The sequence below is a fragment of the Pristiophorus japonicus genome, unplaced genomic scaffold (assembly GCF_044704955.1).
Source record: "Pristiophorus japonicus isolate sPriJap1 unplaced genomic scaffold, sPriJap1.hap1 HAP1_SCAFFOLD_311, whole genome shotgun sequence".
Taxonomy (NCBI): Eukaryota; Metazoa; Chordata; class Chondrichthyes; family Pristiophoridae; genus Pristiophorus; species Pristiophorus japonicus.
This window is the reverse complement of record NW_027252900.1, coordinates 510,834-534,355: the sequence shown is the minus strand read 5'-3', so window position 1 is coordinate 534,355 and position 23,522 is coordinate 510,834. Positions and strand designations below refer to the sequence as shown.

At 52.0% G+C, this 23,522-nt stretch overlaps 1 protein-coding gene across 1 annotated transcript in view; it reads left to right on the top strand.

Annotated features, from left to right (window-relative positions):
* Positions 1–23,522, top strand: part of LOC139249388 (nuclear pore complex protein Nup155-like) — a 400,538-nt gene that overhangs the window by 273,266 nt on the left and 103,750 nt on the right. Inside the window, exons 7-11 of the mRNA XM_070872384.1 lie at positions 4,185–4,318; positions 10,929–11,120; positions 15,355–15,493; positions 15,889–16,024; positions 17,292–17,445. Coding sequence (XP_070728485.1) covers positions 4,185–4,318; positions 10,929–11,120; positions 15,355–15,493; positions 15,889–16,024; positions 17,292–17,445 — 755 coding nt within the window. The remainder of the gene's footprint in view (positions 1–4,184; positions 4,319–10,928; positions 11,121–15,354; positions 15,494–15,888; positions 16,025–17,291; positions 17,446–23,522) is intronic.

The following is a 23,522-nucleotide window of genomic DNA, read 5'->3' as shown; positions in this document are numbered from 1 at the left end:
CTCGGGCCTGTGTCAGTAACCACGGTATCTCGGGCCTGTGTCAGTAACCACGGTACCTCGGGCCTGTGTCAGTAACCACGGTATCTCGGGCCTGTGTCAGTAACCACGGTATCTCGGGCCTGTGTCAGTAACCACGGTATCTCGGGCCTGTGTCAGTAACCACGGTATCTCGGCCTGTTTCAGTAACATAGAAACATAGAAAATAGGTGCAGGAGTCGGCCATTCAACTCTTCGAGCCTGCACCTGCCTTCAATAAGATCATGGCTGATCGTTCAACTTCAGTACCCCTTTCCTGCTTTCTCTCCATACCCCTTGATCCTTTTAGCCGTAAGGGCCATATCTAACTCCTTTTTGAATATATTTAGTGAATTGGCCTCAACAACTTTCTGTGGTAGAGAATTCCACAGGTTCACCACTCTCTGGGTGAAGAAGTTTCTCCTCATCTCGGTCCTAAATGGCTTACCCCTTATCCTTAGACTGTGACCCCTGGTTCTGGACTTCCCCAACATCGGGAACATTCTTCCTGCATCTAACCTGTCCACTCCCGTCAGAATTTTATACGTTTCTATGGGATCCCCTCTCATTTTTCTAAACTCCAGTGAATACAGGCCCAGTCGACCCAGTCTCTCCTCATATGTCAGTCCTGCCATCCCGGGAATCGGTCTGGTGAACCTTCGCTGCACTCCCTCAGGAGCAAGAACATCCTTCCTCACAGTAGTAGTGAGGTTGGGGACAGCATCAAACAAGAAATTAGGGATGCGTGCAATAAAGGTACAGTGGTTATCATTGGTGACTTTAATCTACATATAGATTGGGCTAAGAAAACTGGTAGCAATACGATGGAGGAGGATTTCCTGGAGTGTATTAGGGATGGTTTTCTGGACCAATATGTCGAGGAACCAACTAGAGGACTGGCCATCCTCGACTGGGTGATGTGTAATGAGAAAGGACTAATTAACAATCTTGTTGTGCGAGGCCCCTTGGGGAAAAGTGACCATAATATGGTAGAATTCTTTATTAAATGGAGCGTGACACAGTTAATTCAAAGAAAGGTCCTGAACTTCAGGAAAGGTAACTTCGATGGTATGAGGCATGAATTGGTTAGAATAGACTGGCGAATGATACTTAAAGGGTTGACGGTGGATAGGCAATGGCAAACATTTAAAGATCACATGGATGAACTTCAACAATTGTACATCCCTGTCTGGAGTAAAAATAAAACGGGGAAGGTAGCTCAACCGTGGTTAACAAGGGAAATTAAGGATAGTGTTAAATCCAAGGAAGAGGCATATAATTTGGCCAGACAAAGCAGCAAACCTGAGGACTGGGACAAATTTAGAATTCAGCAGAGGAGGACAACGGGTTTAATTAGGAGGGGAAAAATAGAGTATGAGAGGAAGATTGCCGGGAATATAAAAACTGACTGCAAAAGCTTCGATAGATATGTGAAGAGAAAAAGATTAGTGAAGACAAACGTAGGGTCCTTGCAGTCAGATTCAGGTGAATTTATAATGGGGAACAAAGAAATGGCAGACCAGTTGAATAAATACTTTGGTTCTGTCTTCACGAAGGAAGACACAAATAACCTTACGGAAGTGCAAGGAAACCGAGGGTCAAGTGAGAAGGAGGAACTGAAGGATATCCTTATTAGGCAGGAAATTGTCTTGGGGAAATTGATGGGATTGAAGGCCGATAAATCCCCGGGGCCTGATAATCTACATCCCAGAGTACTTAAGGAAGTGGCCCGAGAAATAGTGGATGCATTGGTGATCATTTTCCAACATTCAATCGATTCTGGATCAGTTCCTATGGACTGGAGGGTAGCTAATGTAACACCACTTTTTAAAAAAGGAGGGAGAGAAAAAACGGGTAATTCTAGATCGGTTAGCCTGACATCAGTTGTGGGAAAATGTTGGAATCAATTATTAAGGATGAAATAACAGCGCATTTGGAAAGCAGTGACAGGATCGGTCCAAGTCAGCATAAATTTATGAAAGGGAAATCATGCTTGACAAATGTTATGGAATTTTTTGAGGATGTAACTAGTAGAGTGGACAAGGGAGAACCAGTGGATGTGGTGTATTTGGACTTTCAAAAGGCTTTTGACAAGGTCCCACACAAGAGATTGGTGTGTAAAATTAAAGCACATGGTATTGGGGGAGATGTACAGACGTGGATAGAGAACTGGTTGGCAGACAGGAAGCAGAGAGTCGGGATAAACGGGTCCTTTTCAGAACGGCAGGCAGTGACTAGTTGGGTTCGCAGGGTTCCGTGCTGGGACCCCAGCTATTTACAATATACATTAATGATTTGGATGAAGGAATTGAGTGTAATATCTCCAAGTTTGCAGATGACACGAAGCTGGGTGGCGGTGTGAGCTGTGAGGAGGATGCTAAGAGGCTGCAGGGTGACTTGGATAGGTTAGGTGAGTGGGCAAATGCATGGCAGATGCAGTATAATGTGGATAAATGTAAGGTTATCCACTTTGGGGGAAAAAACAGGAAGGCAGAATATTATCTGAATGGTGACAAATTAGGAAAAGGAGAGGTGCAACGAGACCTGGGTGTCATGGTACATCAATCATTGAAAGTTCGCGTGCAGATATAGCAGGCAGTGAAGAAGGCAAATGGTATGTTGGCCTTCATAGCGATAGGATTTGAGTATAGGAGCAGGGAGGTGTTGCTGCAGTTGTACAGGGCCTTGGTGAGGCCTCACCTGGAATATTGTGTTCAGTTTTGGTCTCCTAATCTGAGGAAGGGCGTTCTTGCTATTGAGGGAGTGCAGCGAAGGTTCACCAGACTGATTCCCGGGATGGCAGGACTGACATATGAAGAAAGACTGGGCTTATTATTCATTGGAATTTAGAAGAATGAGAGGGGATCTGATAGAAACATACAACACTGACGGGATTGGACAGGTTAGATGCAGGAAGAATGTTCCCGATGTTGGGGAAGTCCAGAACCAGGGGTCGCAGTCTAAGGATAAGGGGTAAGCTATTTAGGACTGAAATTAGGAGAAACTTCTTCACTCAGAGAATTGTTAACCTGTGGAATTCCCTCCCGCAGAGAGTTGTTGAGGCCAGTTCGTTCGATATATTCAAAAGAGAGTTAGATGTGGCCTTGACAGCTAAAGGGGTATGGAGAGAAAGCAGGAATGGGGTACTGAAGTTGCATGATCAGCCATGATCATACTGAATGGTGGTGCAGGCTCGAAGAGCCAAATGGCCCACTCCTGCACCTATTTACTATGTTTCTATTCCCACTGCCCCGCTCTCTCCCCATAGCCCTGTATCAATCCCAAACTAATCCCACTGCCCCGCTCTCTCCCCATAGCCCTGTATCAATCCCAAACTAATCCCACTGCCCCGCTCTCTCCCCATAGCCCTGTATCAATCCCCAAACTAATCCCACTGTCTCACTCTCTCCCCATAGCTCTGTATCAATCCCAAACTAATCCCACTGCCCCGCTCTCTCTCCATAGCCCTGTATCAATCCCCAAACTAATCCCACTGACCCGCTCTCCCCATGACCTTGTATCAGACTAATCCCACTGACCTGCTCTCTCCCCATGACCTTGTATCAGACTAATCCCACTGACCTGCTCTCTCCCCATGACCCTGTATCAGACTAATCCCACTGACCTGCTCTCTCCCCATGACCCTGTATCAGACTAATCCCACTGACCCGCTCTCTCCCCATGACCTTGTATCAGACTAATCCCGCTGACCCGCTCTCTCCCCATGACCTTGTATCAGACTAATCCCACTGCCCCGCTCTCTCCCCATGACCTTGTGTCAGACTAATCCCACTGACCCGCTCTCTCCCCATGACCCTGTATCAGACTAATCCCACTGCCCCGCTCTCTCCCCATGACCTTGTATCAGACTAATCCCACTGACCTGCTCTCTCCCCACGACCCTGTATCTCACTAATACCACTGCACCTCGGATGTAGCGGTTGTGGTACCTGGGATTCGGAAGGATGTGATGTGCAGGTGTGGGATATCTGGAATGGTCTATCCCTGCACCTATTTTTATGTTTCTCTCCAGGTTGGGGTGGGTATGGTGACCCAGAATTCTTGTGTTGTCGATGTTGCAGTTGGCAGTGCAGTGTGATTGAGGAGTGCTCAAGTTGTACTGTCCTCGGACCCTGCCTCAGTACTAATCCACTGCTCTCTTCCCCCAGCCGAAGCTCAGGCCTACGAGAAGCTGTCACTGCAGGGCATGCAGCAATTGATCCACTATACCTGTCAGACCCTGGCGCTGTGGAAGCTGCTCTGTGATCATCAGTTCAGCATAGTCATCGCAGATTTACAGAAGGTAGTTACAGCACAAGCAGCAATACCGTTCACTAACCTGCCCCCAACTCGTAATTCTATTCTCACACGAACAACATGATGTATTCGTGTCTCTCCCATTTCTCACTGGGCACTGTCCCATCAAACATTAGCTGTAGTGCTCTCGCAGAGAGCCGGTGTGGTGGAAAATTTAACAATATTCAACACAAGTCTGATATCGAGAGTTCAAACAGTCTTTATTCGCACACGTGGGGAGACCGCCTGCTCTCTGTCTATAGCCAAGCTTCTCCAAATTGGTGTAACAGTTTACAGATATTTATAGACATATATCACACGTTGTATAATGTCTCCTCCCACCTTCTAGAACATTCCATTTAATCATACAATATTTGTCATTTCTGCTACAATCAGGTGTCCACCGTATTTTAGATAGCAGGCAGTAGGCAGTTGAGGTGAGCATTAATCCGTCACTTTTCCGACAGTTGTGGTCAGCATAGTTGATCCCCACATGGGTTGCCATAAGCTATTAATGAAATTGGCAGTTGAGATCAGCATATCCAACAACAACACACTTTGCTTTACTTGTCGTGTTGTTCTCTGTTTCGCCGCACAAGCTGTTGCTCAAACTAAAGCACGCCAATGGTTTCTTGTAGCTTATTTCTCCACTTTTCTTGGGCTCTGCCTTTCACCGGCACAGACTCCACGGGACGAATAGTCTCCTCCTGTGCTGTAACAATTCTATGAAACACAAGTACAGCACGGGGTTAGATACAGAGTAAAGCTCCCTCTACACTGTCCCATCAAACACTCCCAGGGCAGGTACCGGGGGTTAGATACAGAGTAAAGCTCCCTCCACACTGTCCCATCAAACACTCCCAGGGCAGGTACAGCACGGGGTTAGATACAGAGTAAAGCTCCCTCAACACTGTCTCATCAAACACTCCCAGGGCAGGTACAGCACGGGGTTAGATACAGAGTAAAGCTCCCTCAACACTGTCTCATCAAACACTCCCAGGGCAGGTACAGCACGGGTTAGATACAGAGTAAAGCTCCCTCCACACTGTCCCATCAAACACTCCCAGGACAGGTACAGGGGGTTAGATACAGAGTAAAGTTACTTCTACACTGTCCCATCAAACACTCCCAGGGCAGGTACAGAGGGTTAGATACAGAGTAAAGCTTCCTCTACACTGTCCCATCAAACACTCCCAGGACAGGTACAGGGGGTTAGATACAGAGTAAAGCTCCCTCTACACTGTCCCATCAAACACTCCCAGGGCAGGTACAGGGGATTAGATACAGAGTAAAGCTCCGTCTACACTGTCCCATCAAACACTCCCAGGGCAGGTACAGGGGGTTAGATACAGAGTAAAGCTCACTCTACACTGTCCCATCAAACACTCCCAGGGCAGGTACAGGGGGTTAGATACAGAGTAAAGCTCCCTCTACACTGTCCCATCAAACACTCTTAGGGCAGGTACAGCACAGGGTTAGATACAGAGTAAAGCTCCCTCTACACTGTCCCATCAAACACTCCCAGGGCAGGTACAGCACGGGGTTAGATACAGAGTAAAGCTCCGTCTACACTGTCCCATCAAACACTCCCAGGGCAGGTACAGGGGGTTAGATACAGAGTAAAGCTCCCTCTACACTGTCCCATCAAACACTCCCAGGGCAGGTACAGGGGGTTAGATACAGAGTAAAGCTCCCTCTACACTGTCCCATCAAACACTCCCAGGGCAGGTACAGGGGGTTAGATACAGAGTAAAGCTCCCTCTACACTATCCCATCAAACACTCCCAGGGCAGGTACAGGGGGTTAGATACAGAGTAAAGCTACCTCTACACTGTCCCATCAAACACTCCCAGGGCAGGCACAGGGGGTTAAATACAGAGTAAAGCTCCCTCTACGCTGTCCCATCAAACACTCCCAGGGCAGGTACAGGGGGTTAGATACAGAGTAAAGCTCCCCCTACACTGTCCCATCAAACACTCCCAGGGCAGGTACAGGGGGTTAGATACAGAGTAAAGCTCCCTCGACACTGTCCCATCAAACACTCCCAGGGCAGGTACAGCACGGGTTAGATACAGAGTAAAGCTCCCTCTGCACTGTCCCATCAAACACTCCCAGGACAGGTACAGGGGGTTAGATACAGAGTAAAGCTCCCTCTACACTCTCCCATCAAACACTCTCAGGGCAGGTACAGCACGGGGTTAGATACAGAGTAAAGCTCCCTCTACACTGTCCCATCAAACACTCCCAGGGCAGGTACAGCACGGGGTTAGATACAGAGTAAAGCTCCGTCTACACTGTCCCATCAAACACTCCCAGGGCAGGTACAGGGGGTTAGATACAGAGTAAAGCTCCCTCTACACTGTCCCATCAAACACTCCCAGGGCAGGTACAGGGGGTTAGATACAGAGTAAAGCTCCCTCTACACTGTCCCATCAAACACTCCCAGGGCAGGTACAGGGGGTTAGATACAGAGTAAAGCTCCCTCTACACTATCCCATCAAACACTCCCAGGGCAGGTACAGGGGGTTAGATACAGAGTAAAGCTACCTCTACACTGTCCCATCAAACACTCCCAGGGCAGGCACAGGGGGTTAAATACAGAGTAAAGCTCCCTCTACGCTGTCCCATCAAACACTCCCAGGGCAGGTACAGGGGGTTAGATACAGAGTAAAGCTCCCCCTACACTGTCCCATCAAACACTCCCAGGGCAGGTACAGGGGGTTAGATACAGAGTAAAGCTCCCTCGACACTGTCCCATCAAACACTCCCAGGGCAGGTACAGCACGGGTTAGATACAGAGTAAAGCTCCCTCTGCACTGTCCCATCAAACACTCCCAGGACAGGTACAGGGGGTTAGATACAGAGTAAAGCTCCCTCTACACTCTCCCATCAAACACTCTCAGGGCAGGTACAGCACGGGGTTAGATACAGAGTAAAGCTCCCTCAACACTGTCTCATCAAACACTCCCAGGGCAGGTGCAGCACGGGTTAGATACAGAGTAAAGCTCCCTCCACACTGTCCCATCAAACACTCCCAGGACAGGTACAGGGGGTTAGATAGAGAGTAAAGCTCCCTCTACACTGTCCCATCACACACTGCCAGCTTGATCGATGAGCCTTAGCTCCATTGGTGAATGTTGTCGGCCAGTCTATTCCTGTGCCATCTCTGTCACTCATTTCATTTTTAATTTCTCCTCTGTACTTTTTATATTCTGCCCGATTCTCCCTTTTATTCTCCCTTAAATTGCTTTAGCGTTGTTCTATCCTCATCTGTCGAATCGTAGGCAGAGCAGTTCCACATGTTGACTCCACCCAGCTCCACCTCACCTCCATCTTCCAGACCCCTCCACTGTCTCTGATCTCACAGCCTGTCAGGCGACCGACATTGGGTGAGCAGTCTGTCCCCTTCGATTATCGAGCTAACATCTGTCATGTGCAACCTGTTTCTGCTTCATCTTACTCTCCAACTCTTTTGTCGTCCAGTGAACGTTGGCTTTGGTTGACCTGCTTTTCCCTCTTGAGAATGTACCTCGACTCTACTCGAGCCATCTGCTCTTTAAATGCCGCCCATTCCTCCATTACATAAGAACAGAAGAAATAGGAGTAGGCCATACGGCCCCTCGAGCCTGCTCCGCCATTTGTTACGATCATGGCTGGTCCACCTCCCTGCCCGCTCCCCATAACCCCTTTATCCAGAAACTGTCCATTTCTGTCTTAAATTTATTCAATGTCCCAGCTTCCATAGCTCTCTGAGGCAGCGAATTCCACAGATTTACAACCCTCTGAGAGAAGAAATTTCTCCTCATCTCAGTTTTAAATGGGTGGCTGCTTATTCTAAGATTATGCCCCCTAGTTCTAGTCTCCCCCATCAGTGGAAACATCCTCTCTGCATCCACCTTGTCAAGCCCCCTCATAATCTTTTACGTTTCGAGAAACATAGAAAATAGGTGCAGGAGTAGGCCATTCGGCCCTTCGAGCCTGCACCACCATTCAATAAGATCATGGCTGATCTTTCTCTCAGTACCCCTTTCCTGCTTTCTCTCCATACCCCTTGATCCGTTTAGCCGTAAGGGCCATATCTAACTCCCTCTTGAATCTATCCAATGAACTGGCATCAACAACTCTCTGCGGCAGGGAATTCCACAGGTTAACAACTCTCTGAGTGAAGAAGTTTCTCCTCATCTCAGTCCTAAACGGCCTACCCCTTATCCTAAGACTGTGTCCCCTGGTTCTGGACTTCCCCAACATCAGGAACATTCTTCCTGCATCTAACGTGTCCAGTCCCATCAGAATTTTATATGTTTCTACGAGATCCCCTCTCATCCTTCTAAACTCCAATGAATACAAGCCCAGTCGATCCAGTCTCTCCTCATATGTCAGTCCAGCCATCCCGGGAATCAGTCTGGTGAACCTTCGGTGCACTCCCTCAATAGCAAGAACGTCCTTCCTCAGATTAGGAGACCAAAACTGGACACAATATTCCAGGTGTGGCCTCACCAAGGCCCGGTACAACTGCAGCAACACCTCCCTGCTCCTATACTCAAATCCCCTAGCTATGAAGGCCAACATACCATTTGCCTTCTTCACCGCCTGCTGTACCTGCATGCCAACCTTCAATGCCTGATGTATCATGACACCCAGGTCTCGTTGCACCTCCCCTTTTCCTAATCTGCCACCATTCAGATAATATTCTGCCTTCGTGTTTTTGCCACCAAAGTGGATAACCTCACATTTATCCACATTATACTGCATCTGCCATGCATTTGCCCACTCACCAAACCTGTCCAAGTCACCCTGCAGCCTCTTAGCGTCCCCCTCACAGCTCACTGTCACCCAGCTTAGTGTCATCTGCAAACTTGGAGATATTACACCCAATTCTCTCATCCAAATCATTAATGTATATTGTAAAGAGCTGGGGTCCCAGCACTGAGCCCTGCGGCACCCCACTAGTCACTGCCTGCCATTCTGAAAAGGACCCGTTTATCCCGACTCTCTGCTTCCTGTCTGCCAACCAGTTCTCTATCCACGTCAGTACATTACCCCCAATACCATGTGCTTCAATTTTTCACACCAATCTCTTGTGTGGGACCTTGTCAAAAGCCTTTTGAAAGTCCAAGTACACCACATCCACTGGTTCTCCCTTGTCCACTCGACTAGTTACATCCTGACAAAATTCCAGAAGATTTGTCAAGCATGATTTCCCTTTCATAAATCCATGCCAACTTGGACCGATCCTGTCACTGCTTTCCAAATGCGCTGCTATTTCATCTTTAATAATTGATTCCAACATTTTTCCCACGACTGATGTCAGGCTAACCGGTCTATAATTACCCGTTTTCTCTCCCATCTTTCTTAAAAAGTGGTGTTACATTAGCTACCCTCCAGTCCATAGGAACTGATCCAGAATCGATAGACTGTTGGAAAATGATCACCAATGCATCCACTATTTCTAGGGCCACTTCCTGAAGTATTCTGGGATGCAGACCATCAGGCCCCGGGGATTTATTTGCCTTCAATCCCATCAATTTCCCGAACACAATTTCCCACCTAATAAGGATTTCCTTCAGTTCCTCATTCTCATTAGACCCTCCGTCCCCTAGTATTTCCGGAAGGTTATTTGTGTTTTCCTTCGTGAAGACAGAACCAAAGTATTTGTTTAACTGATCTGCAGTTTCTTTGTTCCCCATTATATATTCACCTGAATCTGACTGCAAGGGACCTATGTTTGTTTTCACTAATCTTTTTCTCTTCACATATCTTTAGAAGCTTTTGCAGTCAGTTTTTATGTTCCCAGCAAGCTTCCTCTCATACTCTATTTCCCCCCTCTTAATTAAACCCTTTGTCCTCCTCTGCTGAATTCTAAATTTCTCCCAGTCCTCAGGTTTGCTGCTTTTAGGTAAGATCACCTCCCATTCTTCTGAATGCCAATGAGTAGAGGCCCAACCGACTCAACCTTTCCTCACAAGTCAACCCCCTCATCTCCAGAATCAACCGAGTGAACCTTCTCTGAACTGCCTCCAAAGCAAGTATATCCTTTCATAAATATGGAAACCAAAACTGCACGCAGTATTCCAGGTGTGGCTTCACCAATACCCTGAATAACTGTAGCAAGACTTTCCTGCTTTTATGCTCCATCCCCTTTGCAGTAAAGGCCAAGATTCCATTTCCCTTCCTGATCACTTGCTGCAACTGCATACTAACCTTTTATGTTTCATGCACAAGGACCCCCAGGTCCCTCTGTACTGCGGCACTTTGCAATCTTCATTTCTGCCTGTCAGTCTTTGACTCCAATTTACTCGGGCCAGTTCCCCCCTCAATTTATAGAAATTAGCTCTCCTCCAGGTAAGTATTTTTATTCTAGTTTGCTCCTTATCCTTCTCCATAACTAATCTAAACCTTACGATGCAATGATCACTATTCCCGAGGTGCTCCCTGACTGTGAAATTCTCCACTTGACCCACCTCATTCCCCAGGACTAGATCCAGCAATGCCTCCTTCCTCGTTGGCCAGGAAACGTACTGAGCTGGATCGATCAGACGGCGCTCCGTTGATGAGCCTGAGCTGGATCGATCAAACGGCGCTCTGTTGATGAAGTCTTGTGTTTTTCCGATTTGCAGGAACTCCGGGAGCAGTTGAAATCGACACCGTTCCGGGATCTGGTGATCCGGGGGAAGGAGTTGTGCGGGGCGCTGATTACCTCGCTCATTAACCGCTACATCGGGGACAATGCTTCAGTCGATGCCATCAGTAACCACCTGAGGGACACCTGCCCTCTGCTGTACAGCAACGATGATGCACTGTGCTCCAAGGTAGGGGGATCTGGGGGCGGGGGGGGGGCACTGACCCCCACGCGCACTGACCCCCCCTCCCCCACGCGCACTGACCCCCACGCGCACTGACCCCCCCCTCCCCACGCGCACTGACCCCACCCTCCCCCACGCGCACTGACCCCACCCTCCCCCACGCGCACTGACCCCCCTCCCCCACGCGCACTGACCCCCCCCTCCCCCACGCGCACTGACCCCCCCCTCCCCCACGCGCACTGACCCCCACGCGCACTGACCCCCCCCTCCCCCACGCGCACTGACCCCCCCCCTCCCCCACGCGCACTGACCCCCCCCCTCCCCCACGCGCACTGACCCCCACGCGCACTGACCCCCCCCTCCCCCACGCGCACTGACCCCCCCTCCCCCACGCGCACTGACCCCCACGCGCACTGACCCCCCCCTCCCCCACGCGCAATGACCCCCACACGCACTGACCCCCCCTCCCCCACGCGCACTGACCCCCACGCGCACTGACCCCCCCTCCCCCACGCGCACTGACCCCCCCTCCCCCACGCGCACTGACCCCCACACGCACTGACCCCCCTCCCCCACGCGCAGTGACCCCCCCTCCCCCACGCGCAGTGACCCCCCCTCCCCCACGCGCAGTGACCCCCCCTCCCCCACGCGCAGTGACCCCCCCTCCCCCACGCGCAGTGACCCCCCCCTCCCCCACGCGCACTGACCCCCCCCTCCCCCACGCGCACTGACCCCCCCTCCCCCACGCGCAGTGACCCCCCCTCCCCCACGCGCAGTGACCCCCCCCTCCCCCACGCGCAGTGACCCCCCCCTCCCCCACGCGCACTGACCCCCCCCTCCCCCACGCGCACTGACCCCCCCCTCCCCCACGCGCACTGACCCCCCCCTCCCCCACGCGCACTGACCCCCCCTCCCCCACGCGCACTGACTCCCACGCGCACTGACTCCCACGCGCACTGACCCCCCCTCCCCCACGCGCACTGACCCCCCCTCCCCCACGCGCACTGACCCCCACGCGCACTGACCCCCCCTCCCCCACGCGCACTGACCCCCCCTCCCCCACGCGCACTGACCCCCCCTCCCCCACGCGCACTGACCCCCACGCGCACTGACCCCCCCTCCCCCAAGCGCACTGACCCCCCCTCTTCCACGCGCACTGACCCCCAAGCGCACTGACCCCCCCTCCCCCACGCGCACTGACCCCCACGCGCACTGACCCCCCCTCCCCCACGCGCACTGACCCCCACGCGCACTGACCCCCCCTCCCCCACGCGCACTGACCCCCCCTCCCCCACGCGCACTGACCCCCCCTCCCCCACGCGCACGGACCCCCCCTCCCCCACGCGCACTGACCCCCCCTCCCCCACGCGCACTGACCCCCACGCGCACTGACCCCCCCTCCCCCACGCGCACTGACCCCCCCTCCCCCACGCGCACTGACCCCCACGCGCACTGACCCCCCCCTCCCCCACGCGCACTGACCCCCCCTCCCCCACGCACACTGACCCCCACGCGCACGGACCCCCCCTCCCCCACGCGCACTGACCCCCACGCGCACTGACCCCCCCCTCCCCCACGCGCACTGACCCCCCCCCCCCACGCGCACTGACCCCCACGCGCACTGACCCCCCCTCCCCCACGCGCACTGACCCCCCCTCCCCCACGCGCACGGACCCCCCTCCCCCACGCGCACTGACCCCCACGCGCACTGACCCCCCCTCCCCCACGCGCACTGACCCCCCCTCCCCCACGCGCACTGACCCCCAGGCGCACTGACCCCCCTCCCCCACGCGCACTGACCCCCCCCCCCCCACGCGCACTGACCCCCCCTCCCCCACGCGCACTGACCCCCCCTCCCCCACGCGCACTGACCCCCAGGCGCACTGACCCCCCCTCCCCCACGCGCACTGACCCCCACGCGCACTGACCCCCCCTCCCCCAGGCGCACTGACCCCCCTCCCCCACGCGCACTGACCCCCAGGCGCACTGACCCCCCCTCCCCCACGCGCACTGACCCCCACGCGCACGGACCCCCCCTCCCCCACGCGCACTGACCCCCACGCGCACTGACCCCCCCTCCCCCACGCGCACTGACCCCCCCTCCCCCACGCGCACTGACCCCTCCCCCACGCGCACTGACCCCTCCCCCACGCGCACTGACCCCTCCCCCACGCGCACTGACCCCTCCCCCACGCGCACTGACCCCCCCTCCCCCACGCGCACTGACCCCTCCCTCCCCCACGCGCACTGACCCCCCCCTCCCCCACGCGCACTGACCCCCCCTCCCCCACGCGCACTGACCCCCCCCTCCCCCACGCGCACTGACCCCCCCCCCACGCGCACTGACCCCCCCTCCCCCACGCGCACTGACCCCCCCCTCCCCCACGCGCACTGACCCCCCCTCCCCCACGCGCACTGACCCCCCCCTCCCCCACGCGCACTGACCCCCCCTCCCCCACGCGCACTGACCCCTCCTCCCCCACGCGCACACACACGGTCCGACACCCCCCCTCCCCACATGGTCTGACCATTTTATGAAAGGGAAATCATGTTTCTGATGTTTCACGAAGCTGTTAGAGTTGTTTCAGGATGTGCCGAGCCGGGTGGATAAGGGGGAACCAGTGGATGTGGTGTATTTGGAATTTCAGAAGGCATTTGATACGGTGCCACACAAGAGGTTATTGAACAAAATTATGGCTCGTGGAATTGGGGGTAATTGATTGAGGATTGGATAACAGACAGTAAACAGAGTAGGAATAAACGGGTTATTTTGGGGTTGGCGGACTGTAACTAGTGAGGTGCCGCAGGGATCAGTGCTGGAGCCCCAGCTATTTACCATCTATATCAATGATTTGGGTGAGGGGACCGAGTGTAATATATCCAAGTTTGCTGATGATACAAACCTAGGTGGGACTGCACGTTGTGAGGAGGATGTAAAGAGGCTTCAAGGGGATAGAGACAGGCTCAGTGAGTGGGCAGGAACATGGCAAATGGAATATAATCTGGGGAAATGTGAAGTTATCGACAGGAAAAATAGAAAAGCCGAGTATTTTTTTAAATGGTGAGAGATTGGGAAATGTTGGTGTTAAGAAATCAAATGGTATGTTGGCCTTTATCACAAGAGGATTTGAGTATAAGAGTAAAGAGTTCTCACTGCAATTATATCGGGCCCTGGGGAGACCACACCTGGAGTATTGTGCACAGTGTCGGTCTCCTTACCTAAGGAAGGATATACTGGCCATTGAGGGAGTGCAGCGAAGGTTCACCAGACTGATTCCTGGGATGGGGGGATTGTCCTATGAGGAGAGATTGAGGAGACTGGGCCGATATTCTCTCGAGTTTAGAAGAATGAGAGGTGATCTCATTGAAACATACAGCATTCTTACAGGGCTTGACAGGGTGGATGCAGAGAGGGTGTTTCCCCCGGGCTGGGGAGTCTAGAACCAGGGGTCACCGTCTCAGGATAAGGGGTCAGCCATTTAGGGTTGAGATGAGGAGAAACTTCTTCACTCAGAGGGTGGTGAATCTTTGGAATTCTCTTCCCCAGAGGGCTGTGGAGGCTCGGTCGTTGAGTATATTCAAGACAGAGATCGATAGATTTTTGGATATTAAGGAATCGAGGGATATGGGGACAGTGGGGGCAAGTGGAGTTGAGGTCAAAGATCAGCCGTGATCTTATTGAATGAAGGAGCAGGCTCGAGGGGTCGAATGACCAACTCCTGCTCCTAATTCTTATGTAATTGCTCACGCCTCATGTTTGCGCCAACAGAGTGTCAGCAGGCTATTCTGCCACGAAAAGCATCACATCCCAGCCCAATCCGGCACTCACCACTTGCCACTAGAGGTCGCTAGATAGTGATTGGGGCCCACTTTACCCCAATGATGGCACCTCCATGGTGTCAATTGTGGCACCGCCACCCTGACTCAGCTCAGCTCATCTAAAGCCGGAGCCTTCCACCGTGTGCTGCCACATTAACCCACTGAGCCTCTCCAACATTACGCAGTCCGGGGCTGGTGCAGGAAAGTGGCGTTGAGGAAGATCAGCCCTGATCTCACTGAATGCCTCGAGGGGCCGAATGGCCTACTCCTGCTCCTATTCCTTACGTCCTCAACAATCTCAGATTTACCATTAACAATTGATGTGGCATCGATTGCCATTTGTGGAACGGAGTTCCAACCTTCTGCCACATAGGCCCCGCCTATCGAGTCTCCATTGCTGATTGGTTGCTTTATTTTCCAGGCGAATGAGCTGCTACAGAGCGCACGACAACTTCAGAACAAGACAGAGAAGGAGAAGATGATGAGAGAGTCGCTGCATCTGTACCAGGAGATCGGGCATCAGGTCGACCTCCCCAGTGTCTGCACACAGTTCAGGCAAGGTGAGGTCGAGGGGTGGGGGGGGGGTGGCGGACACAGACCATTGGGGGGGCAGTGGCCGTGGTGGGGCGGGGCATTGGGGGGGGGGGCGGGGTCGCGGGGCATTGGGGGGGGGCGGGGTCGCGGGGCATTGGGGGGCGGGGCGGGATTGGGGAGGCAGTGGCCGTGGTTGGGCGGGGGTCGCAGGGCATTGGGGGAGCGGGGCATTGGGGGGACGGGCTTGGGGGGGTGGGGGTCGCGGGGCATTGGGGGGGTTGGGGGTCGCGGGGCATGGGGGGGAGCGGGGGTTGGGGGGATGGGGAAGGCGAGTCGGGCCGTGATGGCACGTGGTTTTAATCCCGGAGAGATTGGGTAACGGTCCTGTGTCCTTCCTGTCTCCCCCTCTGTCCCTCCCCAGTGCGTTGCTACGAGGCCGTGGCTGAGCTGAGCCTCACTGCTGCTGATAAGAAGGATCCGCAAGGCCTGGGACTTCATTACTACAAGAACGGAGAGCCTGAGGAGGACCCTGTGGGTCAACAGGCCTTCCAGGAGAGGTGTGTGGGCTTGAGGGGCGAGTCCAGCAGGGGGTTAAACCTTCCGGTTACAGGGCCCCTGTCCCCCGACCCCTCCTCCCCCCCGACCCCAGCCCCCCTCCCCCCCGACCTGACCCCTGTGTCTCTCCCCCCCCAGCCCTGACCCCTGTGTCTCTCCTCCCTCCCGCAGCCCTGACCCCTGTGTCTCTCCCCCCCCAGCCCTGACCCCTGTGTCTCTCCTCCCTCCCGCAGCCCTGACCCCTGTGTCTCTCCCCCCTCCCCCCAGCACCTCTCCCCCCAACCCTGACCCCTGTGTCTCTCCCTCTTCCCCCAGCCCTGACCCCTGTGTCTCTCCTCCCTCCCGCAGCCCTGACCCCTGTGTCTCTCCCCCCTCCCCCCAGCACCTCTCCCCCCAACCCTGACCCCTGTGTCTCTCCCTCTTCCCCCAGCCCTGACCCCTGTGTCTCTCTTCCCCTGACCCCTGTGTCACTTCCCCCCCAGCCCTGACCCCTGTGTCTCTCCCCCTTCCAGCCCTGACCCCTGTGTCTCTCCCCCCTCCCCCCAGCCCTGACCTCTGTGTCTCCCCCCGACCTGACCCCTGTGTCTCTCACCCCCTCCCCCCCGAGCCCTGACCCCTGTGTCTCTCCCCCTTCCAGCCCTGACCCCTGTGTCTCTCCCCCCTCCCCCCAGCCCTGACCTCTGTGTCTCCCCCCGACCTGACCCCTGTGTCTCTCACCCCCTCCCCCCTGAGCCCTGACCCCTGTGTCTCTCTCCCCCCCCCCCCCCAGCCCTGACCCCTGTGTCTCTCCCCCCCCAGCCCTGACCCCTGTGTCTCTTCCCCCCTCCCCCCCAGCCCTGACCCCTGTGTCTCTACCTCCTCCCCTCCCCCCCAGCCCTGACCCCTGTGTCTCTCCCCACCGACCTGACCCCTGTGTCTCTCCCCCCTCCCCCCCAGCCCTGACCCCTGTGTCTCCCCCACCCCCCAAAACCCCTGTCCCCCTCCCCTCCCCTCTCCACCCCCCCTCCCCTCTCCACCCCCCTCCCCTCTCCACCCCCCCTCCCCTCTCCACCCCCCCTCCCCTCTCCACCCCCCCTCCCCTCTCCACCCCCCCTCCCCTCTCCACCCCCCCCTCCCCTCTCCACCCCCCCTCCCCTCTCCACCCCCCCTCCCCTCTCCACCCCCCCTCCCCTCTCCACCCCCCCTCCCCTCTCCACCCCCCCTCCCCTCTCCACCCCCCCTCCACATCCGACCTCTGTCTGACCCTGCCACTTGTGTTGTGATCTTCAGGTTGAATTGTTACAAGTGCATCTCGGACACGCTGCAGGAGCTGGCGAACCAGAGCAAGGCCGCCCCACAATCGCCCAGTGTTCCCAAACTACCAGGACCTCCAGTTCTCTCATCTGACCCAAACATGCTGAGTAACGAGGAGGCAACGCAGCACGTGAGTGTATAGTGTGTGTATAGTGTGTATAGTGTGGGTGTGTGTATAGTGTGGGTGTGTGTATAGTGTGTGTGTGTATAGTGTGTATAGTGTGTGTGTGTGGGTGTGTGTATAGTGTGTGTGTGTATAGTGTGTGTGTGTATATAGGGTGTGTGTGTGTCTGTATATTGTGTGTGTGTATAGTGTGTGTGTGTGTGTGTATAGTGTGTGTGTGTATAGGGTGTGTGTGTGTCTGTATAGGGTGTGTGTATAGTGTGTGTGTGTGTGTGTGTGTATAGGGTGTGTGTGTGTCTGTATAGTGTGTGTGTGTGTCTATAGGGTGTGTGTGTGTCTGTATAGGGTGTGTGTGTATATAGGGTGTGTGTGTGTATAGGGTGTGTGTGTCTGTATATTTGTGTGTGTATATAGGGTGTGTCTGTATATTTGTGTGTGTGTGTATATAGGGTGTGTATATTTGTGTGTGTGTGAAGAGGGTGTGTGTGTGTGTGTCTGTATAGGGTGTGTGTGTGTCTGTATATTGTGTGTATAGTGTGTGTGTGTGTATAGTGTGTGTGTGTGTATATATTGTGTGTGTGTGTATATATTTGTGTGTGTGTGTATATTGGGTGTGTATATTGGGTGTGTGTGTGTGTGTATATTGGGTGTGTGTGTGTGTATATTGTGTGTGTGTGTATAGGGTGTGTGTGTGTGTGTATATATTTGTGTGTGTGTATAGGGTGTGTGTGTCTGTATAGGGTGTGTGTGTGTCTGTATTGTGTGTGTGTATAGGGTGTGTGTCTATAGGGTGAGTGTGTGTGTGTGTATAGGTTGTGTGTGTGTCTGTATAGTGTGTGTGTCTGTATAGTGTTTGTGTGTCTGTATATAGTGTGTGTGTGTGTGCGTGTATCGGGTGTGTGGGTGCGTCTGTATAGTGTGCGTGTGTCTGTATAGTGTATAGGATGTGTGTGTGTGTGTCTGTATAGTGTATAGGATGTGTGTGTGTCTGTATGGTGTGTGTGTGTGTGTGTCTGTATAGGGTGTGTGTGTGTCTGTATAGGGTGTGTGTGTGTGTGTATAGTGTGTGTGTGTGTGTATAGGGTGTGTGTGTGGGTGTGTATAGGGTGTGTGTGTGTGTGTGTGTATAGTGTGTGTGTGTGTGTATAGTGTGTGTGTGTGTGTGTGTATAGGGTGTGTGTGTGTATAGGGTGTGTGTGTGTGTATAGGGTGTGTGTGTGTATAGGGTGTGTGTGTGTCTGTATAGTGTGTGTGTCTCTGTATGGTTGTGTGTGTGTATAGGGTGTGTGTGTGTATAGGGTGTGTGTGTGTATCTGTATAGTTTGTGTGTGTGTGTCTGTATAGGGTGTGAGTGTGTGTGTGTGTATTTGGAGTGTGTGCGTGTGTCTGTATAGGGTGTGTGTGTGTGTGTATAGGGTGTGTGTGTGTGTGTATAGGGTGTGTGTATCGGGGGTGTGTGTGTGTCTGTATAGGGAGTGTGTGTCTGTATAGGGTGTGTGTCTGTATAGGGTGTGTGTGTCTGTATAGTGTTTGTGTGTGTGTCTGTATAGGGTGTGTGTCTGTATAGGGTGTGTGTGTGTGTCTGTATAGTGTGTGTGTGTGTGTGTCTGCATAGTGTGTGTGTAGGGTGTGTGTGTGTCTGTATAGTGTTTGTGTGTGTGTCTGTATAGTGTGTGTGTGTGTGTCTGTATTGTGTGTGTCTCTATTGTGTGTCTGTATAGTGTGTGTGTGTCTGTATTGTGTGTGTCTATAGTGTGTGTGTCTGTCTGTATAGTGTGTGTGTGTCTGTCTGTATAGTGTGTTTGTGTCTGTCTGTATAGTTGTGTGTCTGTCTATAGTTGTGTGTGTGTCTGTATAGTGCGTGTGTGTGTGTGTCTGTATTGTGTGTGATAGTGTGTCTGTATAGTGTGTGTGTGTGTCTGTATAGTGTGTGTGTGCGTCTGTATAGTGTGTGTGTGTGTCTGTATTGTGTGTGTGTATAGGGTGTGTGTGTGTGTATAGGTTGTGTGTGTGTCTGTATAGTGTGTGTGTCTGTATAGTGTTTGTGTGTCTGTATATAGTGTGTGTGTGTGTGCGTGTATCGGGTGTGTGGGTGCGTGTATATAGGGTGTGTGGGTGCGTCTGTATAGTGTGCGTGTGTCTGTATAGTGTATAGGATGTGTGTGTGTGTGTCTGTATAGTGTATAGGATGTGTGTGTGTCTGTATGGTGTGTGTGTGTATCTGTATAGTGTGTGTGTGTGTGTATAGGGTGTGTGTGTGTGTGTATAGGGTGTGTGTGTGTGTGTATAGGGTGTGTGTGTGTGTGTGTATAGGGTGTGTGTGTGTATAGGGTGTGTGTGTGTGTGTGTGTGTATAGGGTGTGTGTGTGTGTATAGGGTGTGTGTGTGTATAGGGTGTGTGTGTCTGTATGGTTGTGTGTGTGTATAGGGTGTGTGTGTGTATAGGGTGTGTGTGTGTATAGTTTGTGTGTGTGTGTCTGTATAGTTTGTGTGTGTGTGTCTGTATAGTTTGTGTGTGTGTGTCTGTATAGGGTGTGAGTGTGTGTATATTGTGTGTGTGTGTATATAGGGTGTGTCTGTATATTGTGTGTGTGTGTATATAGGGTGTGTCTGTATATTTGTGTGTGTGTGTATATAGGGTGTGTATATTTGTGTGTGTGTGAAGAGGGTGTGTGTGTGTGTCTGTATAGGGTGTGTGTGTGTCTGTATATTGTGTGTATAGTGTGTGTGTGTGTATAGTGTGTGTGTGTGTATATATTGTGTGTGTGTGTGTATATATTTGTGTGTGTGTGTATATTGGGTGTGTATATTGGGTGTGTGTGTGTGTGTATATTGGGTGTGTGTGTGTGTATATTGTGTGTGTGTGTATAGGGTGTGTGTGTGTGTGTATATATTTGTGTGTGTGTATAGGGTGTGTGTGTCTGTATAGGGTGTGTGTGTGTCTGTATTGTGTGTGTGTATAGGGTGTGTGTGTGTGTATAGGGTGTGTGTCTATAGGGTGAGGGTGTGTGTGTGTGTGTATAGGTTGTGTGTGTGTCTGTATAGTGTGTGTGTCTGTATAGTGTTTGTGTGTCTGTATATAGTGTGTGTGTGTGTGCGTGTATCGAGTGTGTGGGTGCGTCTGTATAGTGTGCGTGTGTCTGTATAGTGTATAGGATGTGTGTGTGTGTGTCTGTATAGTGTATAGGATGTGTGTGTGTCTGTATGGTGTGTGTGTGTGTGTGTCTGTATAGTGTGTGTGTGTGTATAGGGTGGGTGTGTGTGTGTATAGGGTGTGTGTGTGTGTGTATAGGGTGTGTGTGTGTGTGTGTATAGTGTGTGTGTGTGTGTGTGTGTGTATAGTGTGTGTGTGTGTGTATAGGGTGTGTGTGTGTGTGTATAGGGTGTGTGTGTGTATAGGGTGTGTGTGTGTCTGTATAGTGTGTGTGTGTCTGTATGGTTGTGTGTGTGTATAGGGTGTGTGTGTGTATAGGGTGTGTGTGTGTATAGGGTGTGTGTGTGTATCTGTATAGTTTGTGTGTGTGTGTCTGTATAGGGTGTGAGTGTGTGTGTGTGTATTTGGAGTGTGTGCGTGTGTCTGTATAGGGTGTGTGTGTGTGTGTATAGGGTGTGTGTATAGGGTGTGTGTGTGTGTATAGGGTGTGTGTATCGGGGGTGTGTGTGTGTCTGTATAGGGAGTGTGTGTCTGTATAGGGTGTGTGTGTCTGTATAGTGTGTGTGTCTGTATAGAGTGTGTGTGTGTGTCTGTATAGTGTGTGTGTGTGTGTGTCTGCATAGTGTGTGTGTGTAGGGTGTGTGTGTGTCTGTATAGTGTTTGTGTGTGTAGGGTGTGTGTGTGTCTGTATAGTGTTTGTGTGTGTGTCTGTATAGTGTGTGTGTGTGTGTCTGTATTGTGTGTGTCTCTATTGTGTGTCTGTATAGTGTGTGTGTGTCTGTATTGTGTGTGTCTATAGTGTGTGTGTGTGTCTGTCTGTATAGTGTGTGTGTGTCTGTCTGTATAGTGTGTTTGTGTCTGTCTGTATAGTTGTGTGTCTGTCTATAGTTGTGTGTGTGTCTGTATAGTGCGTGTGTGTGTGTGTCTGTATTGTGTGTGATAGTGTGTCTGTATAGTGTGTGTGTGTGTCTGTATAGTGTGTGTGCGTGTCTGTATTGTGTGTGTGTATAGGGTGTGTGTGTGTGTATAGGGTGTGTGTCTATAGGGTGAGGGTGTGTGTGTGTGTGTATAGGTTGTGTGTGTGTCTGTATAGTGTGTGTGTCTGTATAGTGTTTGTGTGTCTGTATATAGTGTGTGTGTATGCGTGTATCGGGTGTGTGGGTGCGTGTATATAGGGTGTGTGGGTGCGTCTGTATAGTGTGCGTGTGTCTGTATAGTGTATAGGATGTGTGTGTGTGTGTCTGTATAGTGTATAGGATGTGTGTGTGTCTGTATGGTGTGTGTGTGTATCTGTATAGTGTGTGTGTGTGTGTCTGTATAGTGTGTGTGTGTGTGTATAGGGTGTGTGTGTGTGTGTGTATAGGGTGTGTGTGTGTGTGTATAGGGTGTGTGTGTGTGTGTGTATAGGGTGTGTGTGTGTATAGGGTGTGTGTGTGTGTGTATAGGGTGTGTGTGTGTGTGTATAGGGTGTGTGTGTGTATAGGGTGTGTGTGTGTGGGTGTGTGTGTGTATAGTTTGTGTGTGTGTGTCTGTATAGTTTGTGTGTGTGTGTCTGTATAGGGTGTGAGTGTGTGTGTGTATTTGGAGTGTGTGCGTGTGTCTGTATAGGGTGTGTGTGTGTGTGTATAGGGTGTGTGTATCGGGGTTTGTGTGTGTCTGTATAGGGTGTGTGTCTGTATAGGGTGTGTGTGTCTGTATAGTGTTTGTGTGTGTGTCTGTATAGGGTGTGTGTCTGTATAGGGTGTGTGTGTGTGTATTTGGAGTGTGTGCGTGTGTGTGTATAGGGTGTGTGTGTGTGTGTATAGGGTGTGTGTATCGGGGGTGTGTGTGTGTCTGTATAGGGTGTGTGTGTGTCTGTATAGGGAGTGTGTGTCTGTATAGGGTGTGTGTCTGTATAGGGTGTGTGTGTCTGTATAGTGTTTGTGTGTGTGTCTGTATAGGGTGTGTGTGTGTGTCTGTATAGTGTGTGTGTGTCTGTATAGTGTGTGTGTGTAGGGTGTGTGTGTGTCTGTATAGTGTTTGTGTGTGTGTCTGTATAGTGTGTGTGTGTGTGTCTGTATTGTGTGTGTCTCTATTGTGTGTCTGTATAGTGTGTGTGTGTCTGTATTGTGTGTGTCTGTCTGTATAGTGTGTGTGTGTCTGTCTGTATAGTGTGTTTGTGTCTGTCTGTATAGTTGTGTGTCTGTCTGTATAGTTGTGTGTGTCTGTATAGTGCGTGTGTGTGTGTGTCTGTATTGTGTGTGATAGTGTGTCTGTATAGTGTGTGTGTGTGTGTCTGTATAGTGTGTGTGTGTCTGTATTGTGTGTGTGTATAGGGTGTGTGTCTATAGGGTGAGGGTGTGTGTGTGTGTAGTGTGTGTGTCTGTATAGTGTTTGTGTGTCTGTATATAGTGTGTGTGTGTGCGTGTATCGGGTGTGTGGGTGCGTGTATATAGGGTGTGTGGGTGCGTCTGTATAGTGTGCGTGTGTCTGTATAGTGTATAGGATGTGTGTGTGTCTGTATGGTGTGTGTGTGTATCTGTATAGTGTGTGTGTGTGTGTGTCTGTATAGTGTGTGTGTGTGTATAGGGTGTGTGTGTGTGTGTATAGGGTGTGTGTGTGTGTGTATAGTGTGTGTGTGTGTGTGTATAGGGTGTGTGTGTGTATAGTGTGTGTGTGTGTATAGGGTGTGTGTGTGTATAGGGTGTGTGTGTGTCTGTATAGTGTGTGTGTGTCTGTATGGTTGTGTGTGTGTATAGGGTGTGTGTGTGTATAGGGTGTGTGTGTGTATAGTTTGTGTGTGTGTGTCTGTATAGTTTGTGTGTGTGTGTCTGTATAGGGTGTGTGTGTGTGTATTTGGAGTGTGTGCGTGTGTCTGTATAGGGTGTGTGTGTGTATAGGGTGTGTGTATCGGGGTTTGTGTGTGTCTGTATAGGGAGTGTGTCTGTAT